Source organism: Argopecten irradians, chromosome 1 (genome assembly GCF_041381155.1).
Source record: "Argopecten irradians isolate NY chromosome 1, Ai_NY, whole genome shotgun sequence".
In the NCBI taxonomy this organism is placed as follows: domain Eukaryota; kingdom Metazoa; phylum Mollusca; class Bivalvia; order Pectinida; family Pectinidae; genus Argopecten; species Argopecten irradians.
This window is the reverse complement of record NC_091134.1, coordinates 23,829,608-23,846,916: the sequence shown is the minus strand read 5'-3', so window position 1 is coordinate 23,846,916 and position 17,309 is coordinate 23,829,608. Positions and strand designations below refer to the sequence as shown.

General features: G+C 35.0%; 1 protein-coding gene across 1 annotated transcript; it reads left to right on the top strand.

Annotated features, from left to right (window-relative positions):
- Window positions 1-6,028: 6,028 nt before the first annotated feature.
- On the top strand, window positions 6,029-16,311 carry LOC138321524 (isatin hydrolase-like). The gene is made up of 3 exons (XM_069265274.1): window positions 6,029-6,673; window positions 9,095-9,285; window positions 14,872-16,311. The coding sequence occupies exons 2-3, from the start codon at window positions 9,113-9,115 to the stop codon at window positions 15,554-15,556; spliced, it is 858 nt and encodes a 285-aa protein (XP_069121375.1). The 5' UTR covers window positions 6,029-6,673; window positions 9,095-9,112; the 3' UTR covers window positions 15,557-16,311.
- The last annotated feature ends 998 nt before the right edge of the window (window positions 16,312-17,309 follow it).

The following is a 17,309-nucleotide window of genomic DNA, read 5'->3' as shown; positions in this document are numbered from 1 at the left end:
AGGCAACAAGATCAATTTGTATAAAAATGGTTCAGTGGTACCGAGAAATCATCAAGAGGTCATACTTATTCTATTTTAAAAGTAATTTTGAAATAAAAAAAAAACATATCTTAATTAAAGTCATCAGATAGACAAAGCATGCACTTACTTGTAGAAACTGGAAGATGGACTGGAACATCTGAAGTAAATATAACTTGTAATCTATGTTTTACTTATATTGGAAACGAATACCATTATTTGTTTTAATGCAGTAATGAAATGCTAAAACGTTTAAGAAAAATACATATACACACCTACTATTATAAAAACCATACTGTTATCAAAATGAAAGGCCTATTTACTATCACATATTGTAATGCACTGTTACGCTATGTGCCCTTTATACATATGTGACTATAATAAATTATAGTGACCTCCTGATACAAACTTACATTTCTAAGAGTAAAATAAAATCTGAAATCCGGTATTTTATAAATTGGCCCCAATCTGACATGTACGGTGGCTGGGAGCGGACATGAAATAAATAAAATTATTGCGTTCGAACGAAATATTATTGCGTGGGAACGAAATACTATTGCGTTCGAACGAAATATTATTGCGTGGGAACGAAATACTATTGCGTGGGAACGAAATACTATTGCGTTCGAACGAAATATTATTGCGTTCGAACGAAATATTATTGCGTGGGAACGAAATACTATTGCGTGGGAACGAAATACTATTGCGTTCGAACGAAATATTATTGCGTTCGAACGAAATATTATTGCGTGGGAACGAAATACTATTGCGTTCGAACGAAATATTATTGCGTGGGAACGAAATACTATTGCGTGGGAACGAAATATTATTGCGTGGGAACGAAATACTATTGCGTGCGAACGAAATATTATTGCGTTCGAACGAAATAATTATTGCGTGCGAACGAAATAATTATTGCGTGCGAACGAAATAATTATTGCGTGCGAACGAAATAATTATTGCGTTCAAACGAAATAACTATTGAACTCATTATCATACATGGATGATATGACAGTAATCATGCCACCGTAGTAATATGATTAAGATATGGCCTACAACTTATGAAACGGCACCTTATCTAAAAAGATGTTTTCCTTATTTTTAACGATTTAAAGTCTTGTTTATTGTATTATACTTTATATATCTAATGAAATACACGTACCTATGATGGCGTACAGGGGACACTATACATGTCTATAATTGTATCTATCATGTACGTACATCATATATATATATAGTATCTTGTACATATGAACAACTTAGTATATAAACTTGTACGTACAAGATACTGTAATAATTTGTAAGATATGAAGTTGTACGTATAAGATAATAATTTGTAGGTACAAGATACTAGGTTGTACGTACATGATACAACGATGTACGTACAGGCGTACAATATAAGTGTTTGTGCATACGTACGTACAAATGTACACGATACTGTAACAATAGATACTAAAAAGATACTAAGTTAAACGTACAAGATAATAATCTGTATGGACATGATAAATAAAACTATATATTGGTCCTAACACGCTGCCGTAAATAAAAGCATTACATGTGCTCTTATATTACTGTGTATATGACTTTAACACATTATGCTTCAATGTTTCCATTTGAATGTGTGCAATTGTGTTACAACGAAAGTTGTTTTGTATCAATACTTAGTCAACTATTTTAAAAAGTAAAACAATGGATTTACATGACTTTCTCTACAATTTTGATGCAAATCATTGAAGGCAAATACTGAAATAGAATACAAATCATACATTCAATAAACTTTAAATTAATGGTTTCGAAGCAAAATATACTTTATAAAATATACCTTATTAAGAAGGTTTACACAAAACCACTTTAAATGACCAATTACAAAGAATATTGATATGAAATTGCAGACTGCCTGCCACATTTGAAATAGCCAAAGGTAAACCGTTGATATTTCGTTCGCACGCAATAATTATTTCGTTCCCACGAAATAATTATTTCGTTCGCACGCAATAATATTTCGTTCGAACGCAATAATATTTCGTTCGAACGCAATAATATTTCGTTCCCACGCAATAATATTTCGTTCCCACGCAATAATATTTCGTTCGAACGCAATAATATTTCGTTCGAACGCAATAATATTTCGTTCGAACGCAATAATTTTATTTATTTCATGTCCGCTCCCAGCCACCGTAGACATGTGCACAATCTTACAAAACTTAAACATATGCCCGTGACTTGAATAGATCGCGACTGACACGCTTTACAAAGACATATATACGTCAAACTCTTCTTTCTTAGCACAACCAAAGAGCAATCGTAACAACGGTTTCAAGAAGAAAAAAAATCTAAATCAGAATGATATAAAAACTACCTCAGTTTTATTAGTATTAAAAAAAATGAAGTCAATTAAGTGTTTGCCAATCGATTTACCGGTAATATTTCTAAATCTCTGTTTAAACTACTTCTATTTCATGACGATGAGGATGATTACTTCTGAAGAGAAGTGTCATCAGCAAATAAACGTGTTGTTGATTCAAGTTCATTAGCTATATCATTTGTAAAAATAAAGAAAGTATGGATTATGACGGGAATCTTGCATTTGTTATGTGTTGAAATCTTATATTAGGCATATCAAGATACATTTTCTTGTGTTATTATATTATTATTATTTTTTTAATTAATTCACATGTTTTGTTTGGAAAAGATAGCGGGTTTTTTTATACATTTGTTTTTTATAAGTATGTCAGTATTAATTAATGCAAATAATATCAATACTATATATTTTCACATTCCCTGATTCAAATTGTCCCTCACTGGGACAGTCTCAGTACACGGGCCGTTTAAGAATAATTGCGAACCTTTCAAATGCGTTTATGATAGGTTTAGTTTTGGTATCAGAAACATATATATAATTATATATTTACGTTTCTGTTGGTATACAGGGTACTTTTCACCCTTGGAAGCCACAGCTAGTGTCTAAACTTCATTATGTTCCGTTTATCATATACCGCAGCATATATATATATAACTACAAGTACACAATTATTAATGTAGATGGCTGATTGCGTGATTACGATGACTGCGACATTTAAAATATAGTTTAAAATATAAGCATTTAAGCATTGGGAATAATGTATAAATAATGCATATGGTTTCAATTACTTTAATGCATGAGAGTGAATACTACCAAGAACTGAGCTATACATGTAACAAGCGTACACATGTACATATATGTCTGAGATATATATGAACGATCAAAGGGAGGCAAATGCTGTCAAAAAATCAAGAATAAATAAAAATTAAAAATTGTAATAAAAAATATATCAAAATTCTCAGTTATTTTGGTTTATAATTAGGTAAACCACCTAGCATGGCATATATCTCAGGCAAATATAGCTACAAGGTTAAGATATTACAATGTATGTTGAGGAAAATTGTTTTAAGCGAAATACAGCACCACGGTCCTAGCCAGCACCGGGCCCAGTCAGCCCCAGTCCTGGTGAGCGCCAGCTCAGCTGTTTGACACTGTTGATAAAAGTGGTAGTTTCTGCTCCTGCTTAGCGCTCAGCATACAGGGAGTGGGACGACTGGTTCGCCCGTTGTCAGTATAATGTGACCGGGTGGGGTGTGTTGCTTGGTGTCTTCGGCGGCATGCTTCAGTGATATAGCACTATAAAAAGGGCAATAGTTCCACTATACAAGAAGACACAACACGAATATACCGCAGTCTCCCAAAACACGCACCTCGCACAACATACACGCAACACTACGCATACATGGGAGGCCGTCCTTACATGACCATAGCTGTTAATAGGACGTTAATAAATCAAACTAACTAAAAAAAACCGTTTGTTACAAGCAATAAAATATATTTAAACCAGAATTCCCCGCTTGACAGCGGAGAAAGTTGCGATATATTTTGTAGCCACAGTCGCGTATTTATGTATAAAGTGAATGCCGAAGAGTTTTACGTTAGATAGTGTTTTTCTTGTTATAAATTTACTTAAACGCCGTTTTACGTGATCATTTGCTCCGAAATTATCCGCTTGGCAACGGAGAATGACGTTGACATATATTTTGTAGCCGCAGTCGCGTATCTTTGCATAAAGTGAAAGTAGTTCAGTATTCTAGGCTAAATATTGTTTTTCTTGTTACAAACTCAATGCAAGTAATTTAGCAAGGCTATGATTATCATATAAAACTGATTTCTAGCAATACACCAAGTCAATGCACACAATAAGCAATGATGACCTTGAAATTGTTCATTAGATGTAAAATTTTAAAATGAAATGGCAGACCACAAAAAACTTCATGGTCGGATCGTATATATTTCTTTTATTGCACTGAAGACGCATATATCATGATTTTATTGTAGTATTGCTAAAATTAATCTTGAACCCGTATGTGACTTTGTAAAATTAAACCCTATACATTGTAAATATTGAAATTTTCAAAATCTTGATAACTTTTGATCTTGAATAACATATTAAAACCTCTCTTTGTTTCGTGAGTATGAAACTTACGGCAAATATAACTTGAAAGTATATGTGGCCTGTGTGACCATGACTATAATTTTAAGATGAACGATAAGGCAAATCATTTGTAAGCAATCCTGTATGCCGTACGTGTATGAAATATGGAATCAATATGATCAGGTTTGATAGCGTAATAGAGTCACAAAAATTTGGCGGGAAAACAGACTTATTTGATAAACTTGCCTTACTCTAACTGTGACCTTGAATGAAGGTCAAGGACATTGAAAATTATAACGTCTGTAGACATCTGCCCATGCTATGTCTATGCAAAAAAAAGCATGTATATTAAGTATTAAAGGCGCTGAAACCTTTAATATTTTTGGCGAGAAAACGACATAATCGCCATTTTCAAAGGGATATATCTCCGCCAATTTGAAATTTATGACCTTGAAATTGGTTATTTTATGTGCCTTAGAAGAAGCCTTTTTATCCGCAAATGGTAATTCCTAATTATTTATTTTGCAGATAGTAAGGTTTTATCTATGTAAAGATGTTTCATGGGAGAAAGCGAACCCAGATCGTTATCGATAGTTATTTATGATTGTAATAAAAACAATAATATCAACATCTTAGTATTACAATGGCAATGGTTAATACTTCATATCATTGACTTTTAGCGTAGCCATAGCAGTGTAATACAATTGCAAAACTACTAAATGTATTTCAATTTAACTTAAATTTATACTTTCAGAATTAATAGAACTAAAAACTCTTAATACTTTATACAGAGTACAAATATATTGAATATATTCAATGTTACGTTGTATCATATAATCAGCTATATTACAACATTATAAGAAGTAATACATACAAGTAATACAAATGCAGGTGTATATAACAAGCACCATACTTTTTGATCAATTTGAAATACCTAACTGTTCTATTTGTTAAATCATTCGTATAAATACTCCATGTTACTTGTCCTTGTGACTGAAAATCATCTAGGGCCGTTTTCGTTGAGTGGTTCGACCGTTTGTTAAAGTCTTTCTTTCAAGTATAAATCCTGACGACCTGCAGTTTTAATACATGCCAATGAAGGCTTTGTCAGGGAAGGCTCTGGGTTCTGTCCCCTGGCCGAGACACACCAAAGTCTGTAAAAGTGGTAGTTTCTGCTCTTGCTTATCGATCAGCATACAGGGAGTGGGACGACTGGTTCGCCCGTTGTCAGTATAATGTGACCGGATGGGGTGTGTTGCTTGGTGTCTTCGGCGGCATGCATCAGTGATATAACACTATAAAAAGGGCAACAGTTCCACTATACAAGAAGACACAACACGAACATACCTCAGTCTCCCAGTACACTCACCTCGCACAACATACACGCAACACACCGCATACATGGGAGGCCGTCTTTACATGACCATAGCTGTTAATAGGACGTTAATAAATCAAACAAACAAACAAACAATCATAAAATACAATATTATTTTATTTATATTACAATATAATATCACCAACGATTAACTAGGTCCAACCTGTCAAACCTTATAATCGAAAACGACCTACAGATCTTATCAATCGAACTGATGAGATTAACTAAGTCCATCCTCGATACTCCAGGGGTTCCGATCACTTACAATCTCTACACCCCTACATCAAAGCCACACAGTCAACTACAGTGTACCGTGATATGGCTCTTTTGATTTACATCAAATGACTAAATTACCTGTTCTGTTCTGTTGCCTCCAGTTTTACTATGAAATAGTCCAGAGGTGAAGAGATCGTAAGTGATCGGAAACCCATGGAATATCGAGGATGAACTCAGCCGTGATCAGGATGAGCATATCTCATGTATGTACCTGTGAGCTCTGCTGAACTCGGACGAAAACCACACTGACTATATACTGCGTACAGATCAAGATAGCTAGGTAAATAAACATATGGACACATATATAGGTATATAGGCTTACAACTGTAGGAGAGTCGTAGCCTGTGTCGTCCAGAACATTTCAATCTGCGGAGAAGAAAGTGTGAGCTGACAAAAGACACGCCCCATGATCAGTGTATACACCAGGTCAGGTAAGAAGCCGTGATCAGTGTTTGGACTTACCAAGACGCACTGGATGTAACCAACACATCCTCGCATTTCAGAGTGTCTTTGTCCTCGTGTTTCTGGTGCAGTCTGTGTACAGGTAAGTCAGAAACATGAAAAAAGCGTTTACAAAACACCCAAGAAAATGGCATTTTCACATAAGGCTGACCTTGTCAGATAGGTTATAAACTACATTTGTAGATGTAAATATTCTAGTTTGTTGTCCAATTTGCTACCAATGGTATGTAATGTATGTGTGTAACTCAACGTAGAAATGTAATTGCCATTTACGTAGCTACATAATGCAACGTCATTGTATAATGTAATGTAATTTAGGTACATGTAATCCAAAGCATGAATTATGTATGGATTAATTGTGGATTCTAATGTAGTCAAATGATAAAAATCTGATATAAATCACTAGTTGTCTTATATCATATGAATAATGAAATATACTTATAAATGATATGCAGTGCAAGGTAGAACAGGTTATTCGTATAGTGCATGGTAAATATGCAAATATGTTTATTCAATTGGACTGAAGCGGATTGTGATTCTACTGATACGAAGGTACATTGCATGTTATGTATGTATCTGTTATGCCATCTTTTAAAAGTGTATTGAGTGACCGACCTCCTTTATTCAAACGGCCTGTGTCCGGAGAGCGTCAATGTATAATAAAATCATACATAGAGTAGAGTTGTTATTGTATGAACTCAGTAGTACTTGACAGTCAAACAGAGATTATTGTTATAGGATTTATTGAATGTATAAAATGTTTGCATTTTTGGCGGGAAATGTCGCTTACCTAACAGCACACCCTCAATATATGTGTTGGAGCACAGGCGTTTGTAATATATAATGAATATTAATGATAATCAAAAATCGGATCGAATCATATAGAAATCATTTCTATATGATTCGATCCGATTTTTTATAATCATTAATATTCATTATATATTACAAACGCCTGTGGTTGGAGCGTAACGTAGAGTATGGTAGTGGAGCAGAATTACAAGTCTAATTTTAGTGAGGTTGAGCATACCCTGTACAGTGAACTGCGTTCAAGCGTCCGGATTAGACTCCTCCCTCAAATGTTGTAACATTCTGTAACGACAGCCAATGAAAACTCTGGAAAGTTGCCTCGATTGGTTAAACTCCATGTGGTGTAGCGCAAACAATGTTGACTTCTAAAAGATCTACCAATTTGACTTGGTCACGCATTTGTACCAAAGATTTGTTAGCATACACTTGTAGATAAAAAGGTTTCAGACATGATTTTAAGTCAATCGTACCTTATGACAGAAATATATATAATATGTATATATATGTTTCTGCTTATGATCATCGAAGACAACACTATATATTGACAGCTTCGTAAAACGTTCCCTGGAACATACACGGTTGTAGCTGTATGCATTGTTTACATGGATAAGGCCAAAATATATGTTTAGGGTTACATTGGCAAAAAGAGGGACGGTAGGTAGGGATTCTTTTTATATAAATATTTTTTTCAAGTTCAAATGCAAAAGCGAGCTATTTATCAATAAAATGATTAAACATTATTGTCTTTCACTCTTGACTCTTTATTTAACAATATGAATAATTGGAGATTTGACTAAGAAAGAAGTATTACATGTAACAGCTCAGATTGGCCAAGGATTTATAAGTGAGTCTCATATACGTCTTTGGATTGGCCTAGAGTTTAACTATTAATAGGAGTATCCTTTTAGGTACAAAAAAATAGGGTCGGTCGGGTAACCCTAAACAGATATGTTTTGGCCTAATGAAGATGTTTCATTCGGAAGCAGACATCTCACCTCTACTTATGTATTGTTAGTTGTATGAATTGTAATAGTAATGTTTAAAAGTGTGCTTGTAAATATGTATTCAAACCTATGATAAGTTGTGCTAAAATACTCCTATTGTATTTCTAGACAGCATAATTTGACGTTTGAAATGCATATATATATATGTGTACATGTATAAAGTAACGACTCTCTGGATCCTGTGATTTCAAATAAAATACATGTAGTATTGTAAAGTAAGATACCAAATTTCTACTCACTTTAACCTAGCTGTGACTATAGCTATGTACATGTAGGTCATGATTATATACATGCATGTAATTCTGTATTTATTTTAACGATTTTGTATACCAATTGCGTAAACTAAACTCCGCCCACAGTTTGGCTGACGCTAGCGCTATTCCGAGCCGATACTATTCACGTGATTTGTGGTTTGAACCGCTTGAACGCATTTCACTGTATTTGCCTGTAAGTAATAACATGTCATTTTGCCTGGTAATTTGTTGACATTTTATCCGTGCTTTGACCTACAATGTATATGTACTTGACCAGAGAACATAAACTTTTACAATATGATGGCTGTATTGGATATCCAGGGTATCCATGTACGTCCAAGGATGTCCCCAACCTGTTCACGTTGGTTTCATATAACACACAGTTGCACACACGCCTACCTAACTTAAAAAAAACGTATACCATATTTTTTCTTCCAGGGAGTGGATTTTCAATACATGATGATAACCAACATATTTAAAGTCGTGCTCATCATGTGTTGTGTGGCCTACGTCCACACATTCAAGGTGGTGGACCTGACCCACGAACTGAGTGACACGACCATCTACTGGCCTGGTAATCCTCAATACAACTTCAGTATACTGGCTCGTGGACAAGGCAGCAGTTTCTGGTAATAATGAATTTGTAGAACATGCTTACATGTTACCATTCTGTAGCTATAGCTTGCTAGACTAAGGGGCTGAGAGTCGGTTCCATCTGAACCCACGGGTTGGGAGCTTCAGGAATGTCTCATCCAGTTTTTGAAATGTTCTTTTTAAAAAAAATAAAAATACGCATTTTACTAAGTTCGCCATTCCCTCAATGTTTACATTCATTAACACCTATGGTTTGAAACGCCAACTCCACCCGAAGATAAGTCTGTGAATCCACCACCTGAAACCAATTAAGTGAGAAAGGATTTCTTGATTTGATTTCCTTTAATTGTTACGAATCACAATCCACTGCGAAATTTTTTCGTTACTTCATCAACAGTGGCTTCAAGATTTGGTAACATTTATTTTTCCGGGGTTTTTTTCCATAACCATCTTTTATTTCAATTTCCTTGTCAATTCAGTATATCCTCTGGACATCACTTGTATTATTCGTTTGCACAAGCCAACAATTCTGCATTTTAATTTTGATTAATCATTAATTAGGTTTGACAAAAATAGGGTCGGTCAGTTTTTATTTGTTTCAAACTTTTAAAGGTGAACAGAAAGATGATAACTAATTTCTTGCATTAAAAAACATTTTAATGTGAAATACATCTATTTCTAATCTCAAATACAAGTCTTATTCAGGACAGTCTTATGATTACGCCACTGTCGCCCATCCTATTTCACAAGATATATAGAAATGCGGTAAAAAAATAAAAGACCGGTTTGAATGGTTAAACTACAGTAAATGTGTAACATGATGATGAAATGGCTTTAATTTACACGTTGTTCTCACGACGGTGTCTTATCTTTTTTTATTACGTGACTGTATATGAAAATGGGTCAAAATTACATCGTATTTTCTTCTTATATAAACAAAAGTAAATGTCCAATATGTTGTTTAGATTGCTACATTAAAGGTACTAAAATCATTAGATTTACAAAAATTTCTTAGGGTTTTTGACTTCCTACAAACATTCTTATACCTGAAATTAGAAAGTTTTCAAAATTACAACATTTTATTTGAAATATTGGCAATGTTTATCAACGTTAAAATATCGCCAAACACAACAAGAAACTGTATCTGTCGGCATTGGCTGTTTATAAAGGAAAGAACCGAGTGCATCTTTGAGTTCAAAATCGGGATCGCTGAAATAATGGACATAGATATCGATGTTATAACACCACTATAAGAGGCCACTTATATTTTATCGGTTATATTGGCCTGATTCAGTGTAATAGTCAATTCAGCTGTTAATTATGTATATATTATACACGCATACAGGTGTGCATGTACTTTATTAAGCAAACATATACATTTTAATAGGTCAACAAATATATGTAGGTTATTTTTGCTTTGAATACATAAAAATCCACTAAATGACATAATGGGCAATGTTTTTTTTTCACTATCGAAAACAGGAGCAGAAGATTTAGTGTTTTTCTTCAGTTACAAAAATTACTTACTTTACACTATTACCACCATTGAAAAGTTTGAGCTTCTAATTTTACTTCAAGTTAAAAATACGAAAAATTATTAATTGCATCCCGAAAAAAGTCCGTGGCACTATATCCTATATGGAATTAAGTATTAATATGCGCATGCACCAAAGGCGAAAGAAATTATTTTATACTATTTTTTGTGTTAATTAGACAAATATATACATGATTAAATATCAATTATTGTTCAAATGATGAATATCGTTTATGCTCTGTAGGCGGTGGAGCATGTTATGTAAACAGATGGAAACAGGTTATATAAATAGTGACATGTAGGGGAATGTCCATTGGACGGATAGAGACTATAACTAGAGATATATAGGGAATGTTCATTAGACGGATAGACATTTAACTAAGGATATATAGGGAATGTTAAATATTGATATAATGATAAAAGAAATACATGTGCCTCATTAGTCCGCTAAACATGTCTATATTATTAGTTTTTGTTTCCATGTTTTTCTTTATTATCAAGTCTATATATAAGGCCATTTTTTAAAGCTAATAATATTGGCAGGTTTTGTGGACTAGCCTAATATCATGACAAGTGATATTTTGCAAGCTTAAAACTCATTACTGTGCTGCAATTGAACAGAACTAATTTCATTAATTGTTGGTATATACCCTGGCTAACTGTCAGTCTTACTGTTGATATGTAATTTGTGAAGCTGCGTGTAAAATACAGTAAAATATGAGAAAAATGTATATTTCTGGAGAAGACATAGAACTCGTGTGAATTGCATTTGATACAAATGTTTTATAGATACCATAAGGTACTGCTGTAAAAAGCTAACATATCCGTAATATAGCTTGAAGCCTCGTTTATATTATTTTCACGGTATACCTCTCTTGATACAATGTCGGCGACATTCTGTAAAGTCTTGATATATGCTTTCGGCATTTTGTTCGACATATTTTAAGTTTTTTTTTTTTTTTTTTTTTTTGTATATAAGATACGTTTGCTTATTAGACAGAATGAGCACAGCTGGGCGCAACATACTAATCATTTTTTAACAAGACTATTTTAGTACTGACAGACCTATCAACAGGCGAGGATGACCTCTTGCGTACTTTACAATTGAATTTAATGTCAGATTCTTTGACATAGTGGCAAGATCCTTAATAAGTGGAGATGATATGAGAGGGTAACGTACGTTCACTGTGTATAAATCATCATGACACCGGTACCATTTTAAAAGGAAAGGTGCATTTCCACCAGGTCATGTCCTTGGTATCGGTACATTAAACTGCTGTGAAAACAAGATCATTGTTACTGGTTAAAATCCAATTCAAGTAGTATATATTTTTATAAGATATGACAAATGATGAGCTGACAATGCATTTTACTAATAGGTTACAAAAGTATCTTTCCTGTTAACGATTTGAGCATAAAACAGAAGTTCGAGAGGAAAGCTAGGGACTTACCATGAGGATAGTGTATACATGGCTCAGATTTCTACTTGAGTTTGGGGCCATATTATATTTTATTACCCTTGCTTTATGGCTATAAAGTATATATGTCGTGTTTATTAAACAATTTGCATTTTCAATAACTCGATTGTCGCCTTTGGGTCTTATCAGACTGGATGAAGATTATAATACTTTCCCAGGGTGACACAATGTAGTATTATACCCGATGCTTGTCGAGGGTTTTACATCATTCTGTGATCCTGAGGGTAGATTATCCCTATCCCTCATATTCACATTAGAAAGAGTCTTATATTCCATCATACTTATTGGTGTAATCTGGTTTATATTATGCAATATGTATACACTCATGTCGTCTGAGGCTGTATTACACGACTATCCATAAAATGCAATCTCGTGACGCCATTTAATACGTCAAAACAACAAATTTTCCTCGTCATAAGTTGACGGATTTCAAAATACCAATAAAGATTTGTTATTAGATCCATTAAATATGTGGCATCCAAACAAAATATGTGTTAAAGCATCAATCAAGCGGTAATAAACAACAAAATGAATCGCTGGTCGGGGCTACAACCGGGAAGCTTTCCTCAGCAATGTTCGGGAAATTCCATAGTTTCGTCAGTATATGTGTACAGAACATCTGATTGGAGAACAATTCTAGGAGCTTCTACCGAACAATAGGTTAACAGATCGTGTACCGGTTTTCAGAAGAAGAAAAATACAGGTATCCGAAACAGTATCATCAGCTTTATCCTCTGTCGTTGCATTCAAAACAGGCCTACACACACATTGCAAACACTTGACTATCCAGTCCGTTCAACAAAATGTTATCACTATGAAGATTTAGTCTATATCGTGTTCGCAGTCCGATACATACATGGCAGACATTCTGCAGTTCAATGGTCATATAATGTACCATCAACAGTCTAAATACTGTAGCTTTCTTCGGTTGAAAATCAAATATGGCGGCTCCCTCCACTTCGGACCGCATCACTACCTTTACAATGATACATACTGGTAGTCGTTCCGCCTCGGTTATCTCAATTTTTATTTGAAATGGGCATTATTGATGTATGATCAAATAGAAAAAGACAACATATTTTAAAAATAATTGAAATGCGTTATTGTTTTATTTCAAATCAAACTGCAGCTATAACGTTTAACAATCGGAACTATATCTTCTGCCATCCTGACTACCGAAGTTACCCAACTTATTGTAACGTGCTGAGAACCCTACCAAGAGAGGGCCGCGCTCACCGTTGTTTTTTACGACATACAGTACCGACACTCGTGGACTATGCGGCTGAAATGTCCATATCCATGCATCGTCACAGTACCCTCCTCGTCGACAAGCTTAGTCCCGAAACTTTCCTGGGTTCAACCTGGCATCCTCAGCACACATAACTGTCCCTGCTTGTTGTTATAGCGGTGCCGCCTCATGACTAAAACCCCAGTAGTCACCTACCAGTACCAGAAACAAAATGCTTCCCGTGCTGTCCGAGGACACCTTTTCAGGATACCAGGTCCTTTCGCTGCCACCAAATGTAATGTGCTAAGGCTGTGGTCGAACCAACGAAACGGTCACCAATCCAAGAGAGGTCCGCGCTCGCCGTTGCTCATCCACACAGCCACAAAAGCTAGCTGATGGGTTATGCGGCTGAATTACCCATATCCATGTATCGTCACATTAGCGACCAACATAATTTTAAATTTTAAGTTTTGCAGCATTTTGTGACCCTCGGATAGCATCATTCATATATAGATTGGACAGAGTCTTGATTGCGTTAAAGATGGTATCAACGCTATTAGATACAGACATATTCTACATGTATGTAGCGCTAACGCGCTTCATTGAATATGTCCTTATCCAATTGCGTTCATACGACCTTTAACGCAATCAAAACACTGTGCAATCTCTATATGAAGGATGCTATCAGAGGGTCACAAAATGCTGCAAAACTCGGGGCTTGCCGAATGTTTTACAACATAACGTGATCATATCCACATATGAAAGAGTTTTTTTCTCTCATGCTTCGATGTTTTATTGCAATTTTTACAAGTATGATATCCCGTCATTTTGAAATAAGTAAAACAGCGACATGTCAATTTTCTATTCATGAAAAATGCGTGATATGATATTTTCAACGTAAATTCCGTTGTTTGCGTCTTTTATTGTGAAAACAGTCTTGTTTCTGAAAAAAATACTAAATTACCGAAAAAAATATGAGAGAATTCTACGTTCTCAAAGACCTACACGACTCAAAATATAGACAGATGGTGCAAAATTTCGGGAAAATCATAATGTCACTACTACGTTTCTAATGCAAATCATGCAGTCTCGTGCCATATTCTTTTCTTCAACAAGATAGTCTTATTTCGACTGTACAGTGTGCTGCTTTAGCTCGATGTTGACCACTTGTTATTCTAGTTACACAAACGAAATTATAAAATCCTTAAAACTCATTTCCTGTGGTGTTTTTCACGCACATATACACCAGCCATTCTGTACCGACGTTACGAACGCCGACGTTTTTTTTTAAACATGTTGACTAATGGAATTCATTTTAGCCAATGTTATCGCTTGATTAAAGCACATTTAACACATACAGTATTTGTTGTTATTGTTACAGGTACGAATCAAATTACGTCGCACAGTCCGAACATGGCGGTACTCACGTCGACGCACCTGCGCACTTCTACGAAGCTGCATGGCGGACACATCAAATCCCTATGGAAAGGTTAACAGGACTAGCAGTAGTCATTGACGTTAAGGACAAAGCACGAACTAATCCGGATTATCGAGTACAAATTAGTGACGTCACAGGTTGGGAATCCGCCAATGGGCGAATTCCGGATAATGCTGTTGTCATCATGAACTCTGGATGGGGATATAAGTATCCAAATAAGACGGCTGTGTTTGGGACATCAACACCGGAAGTACCGAGCACCTTTCATTTTCCTGCCTGGCATCAAGACGCAGTCACGTGGCTCATCAACAAGCGGTTTGTAAATATGATTGGTGTAGACACACCGTCTACAGATTACGGTCAATCAAGTGACTTTCCCACCCATGTTGTCATGGCTAGGCATAATGTGATTGGTTTAGAAAATATTGCAAATCTTGATCAACTTCCGGTTACTGGTTCCCGTCTTTTCGCAGGTGTCATTAAGACGAAAGGCGGAAGTGGTGGACCTGCAAGGATTTTTGCAACCATTTCAACTGAGGATTGTACTACTTCCGGGTCAATTCCACTTCCGCTACCAATATTGCTTCTGTGTATCATTAACACTGCACTTTATCTACATTTCTGGTAGATGATCCCAACGATGAACACTTAGCCGATTTACTTATAATACACACCACAAATAGAGGGAATGAAAGTCAAATGTTTATCGATGGTTTTATTCTTGTATTCCTCTACCAAGCAAAAAAATATAATCAATAATGTAACTAACTTTAATGTTTCCGTCCTAAGCGACCATGGTTTACATATTTGTAATATCGCGACATATTACCAAAATACCAGTATGGTGTTACTGGTATAAAATTGCCTATCTGAAAACATGACTATTAAGTTATCCGCTACAAAACGTATGTAAAATAAGTGCAAAAGCAATTCTTTGTTGTTAAGATCAAATTGCATTTTTTTCATCATCATAGCATTATACTTAGCAAGAAATATTTCTTCATAAATTATTATGTATGTATATATATATATATATATATATATATATATATATATAAATATAACTGTTGAACTTTTTGTGTTTGGATATGTAATGTATATCATTCATTATTCGTTGTTCATTCATTATCATATGTTGTAATTTGAATGAATCTCATATTATTATTTTAGCATACATGTATTCACTTGTCATATTTGTTTATCTAATTCAGTTTATACACGTGTTGGTCAAGATCGAGAAAGAGATGTAGTAAATGTTTGCTATAAATATCCATATAGAAATGTATCAAAACATATACATGTACTTTATATAATTCTTAGGAGTTTGTATCGAGATTAAAAAGAAAGTTTACAATGAAAAATACAGTCAATATGGCATTTTCATTTTTGTCTGGTTTTGTCTTCTGATATTTTCAATATGTTTTCTTATGTTTTCCTATTGAAAACGAAACGGTTAAAAGGGACTTATCCTTGACGTGTCTTTGGATCATCCTCGATATTCCAGGGGTTATTATCGCTATCGCCATATCTACCCCTGAACTATGTCATAGCAATATTAAAACCTTTGTGTTTTGACAACAAATGAGCAGATAGGTTGGTTTTTTGGTCAATGTACAATAAAAGAATCAAATAACGGTACAAAGTGTTTGGCTCTGTTGCTCTCAAGTTGAATATCTCCCTGTAACATTCAAAGGAAATTTCTGCAGGCCTGTAAATTTTTTTTCTCTGGAACTTCTTTCAGTTTGCTATGAGATTGTCCTGGGGGTGGATAGTGAAAGTAACCCCTAGAGCATCGAGGATGCACTTGGGTGTGTCAGGTCTCTAACACACATTAACTTTATACGGATCATAACGAGATTATAATAGGGTATAATATACTTATCCAAAGTTGTGCCACTAGTAATATCACCAAAGTAATATCACTATAGTGAAAATATGTCCTTTTTATAGTACTAACACACTCGAGCATGCCGCCATGCTCAACCGAAGGCCAACAGTTAGGTGGTGTTAAGGGAGACTTTAGGAAGGAGAAAGTCCGTCAGGAAGAAGAGAAAGGATATTCAGACTAAATTCAGTCGCCTTTTTCAATCATGCAATAGGGGCAGCAATGTTGTAATTCGACCCGACCGAAATAACACAATACATGTATTTTAGACGGACCTCCTTTACGAAAACAGTAAACAAGTCTTCTGGAAATTTGCTTCAGTATCACTTACTTCATTGTTGATGGTAAAGTTTACCAACAAATGGAAGGTGCGGCTATGGGCTCCCCAGTCTACCAGATCGTAGCCAACCTCTTCATGGAACACTCCGAAGAATCGGCTCTGAGGACCTTCCAGGACAGCCCAAGATATTGGGGGAGATACGTGGATGATAACTTG

Coding starts and splice junctions, on each gene's coding strand:
- LOC138321524 (XM_069265274.1), top strand. CDS start 9,113: ATGATGATAACCAACATATTTAAAGTCGTGCTCATCATGTGTTGTGTG. Junction 9,286..14,871: donor GGACAAGGCAGCAGTTTCTG/GTAATAATGAAT, acceptor TTATTGTTACAG/GTACGAATCAAATTACGTCG.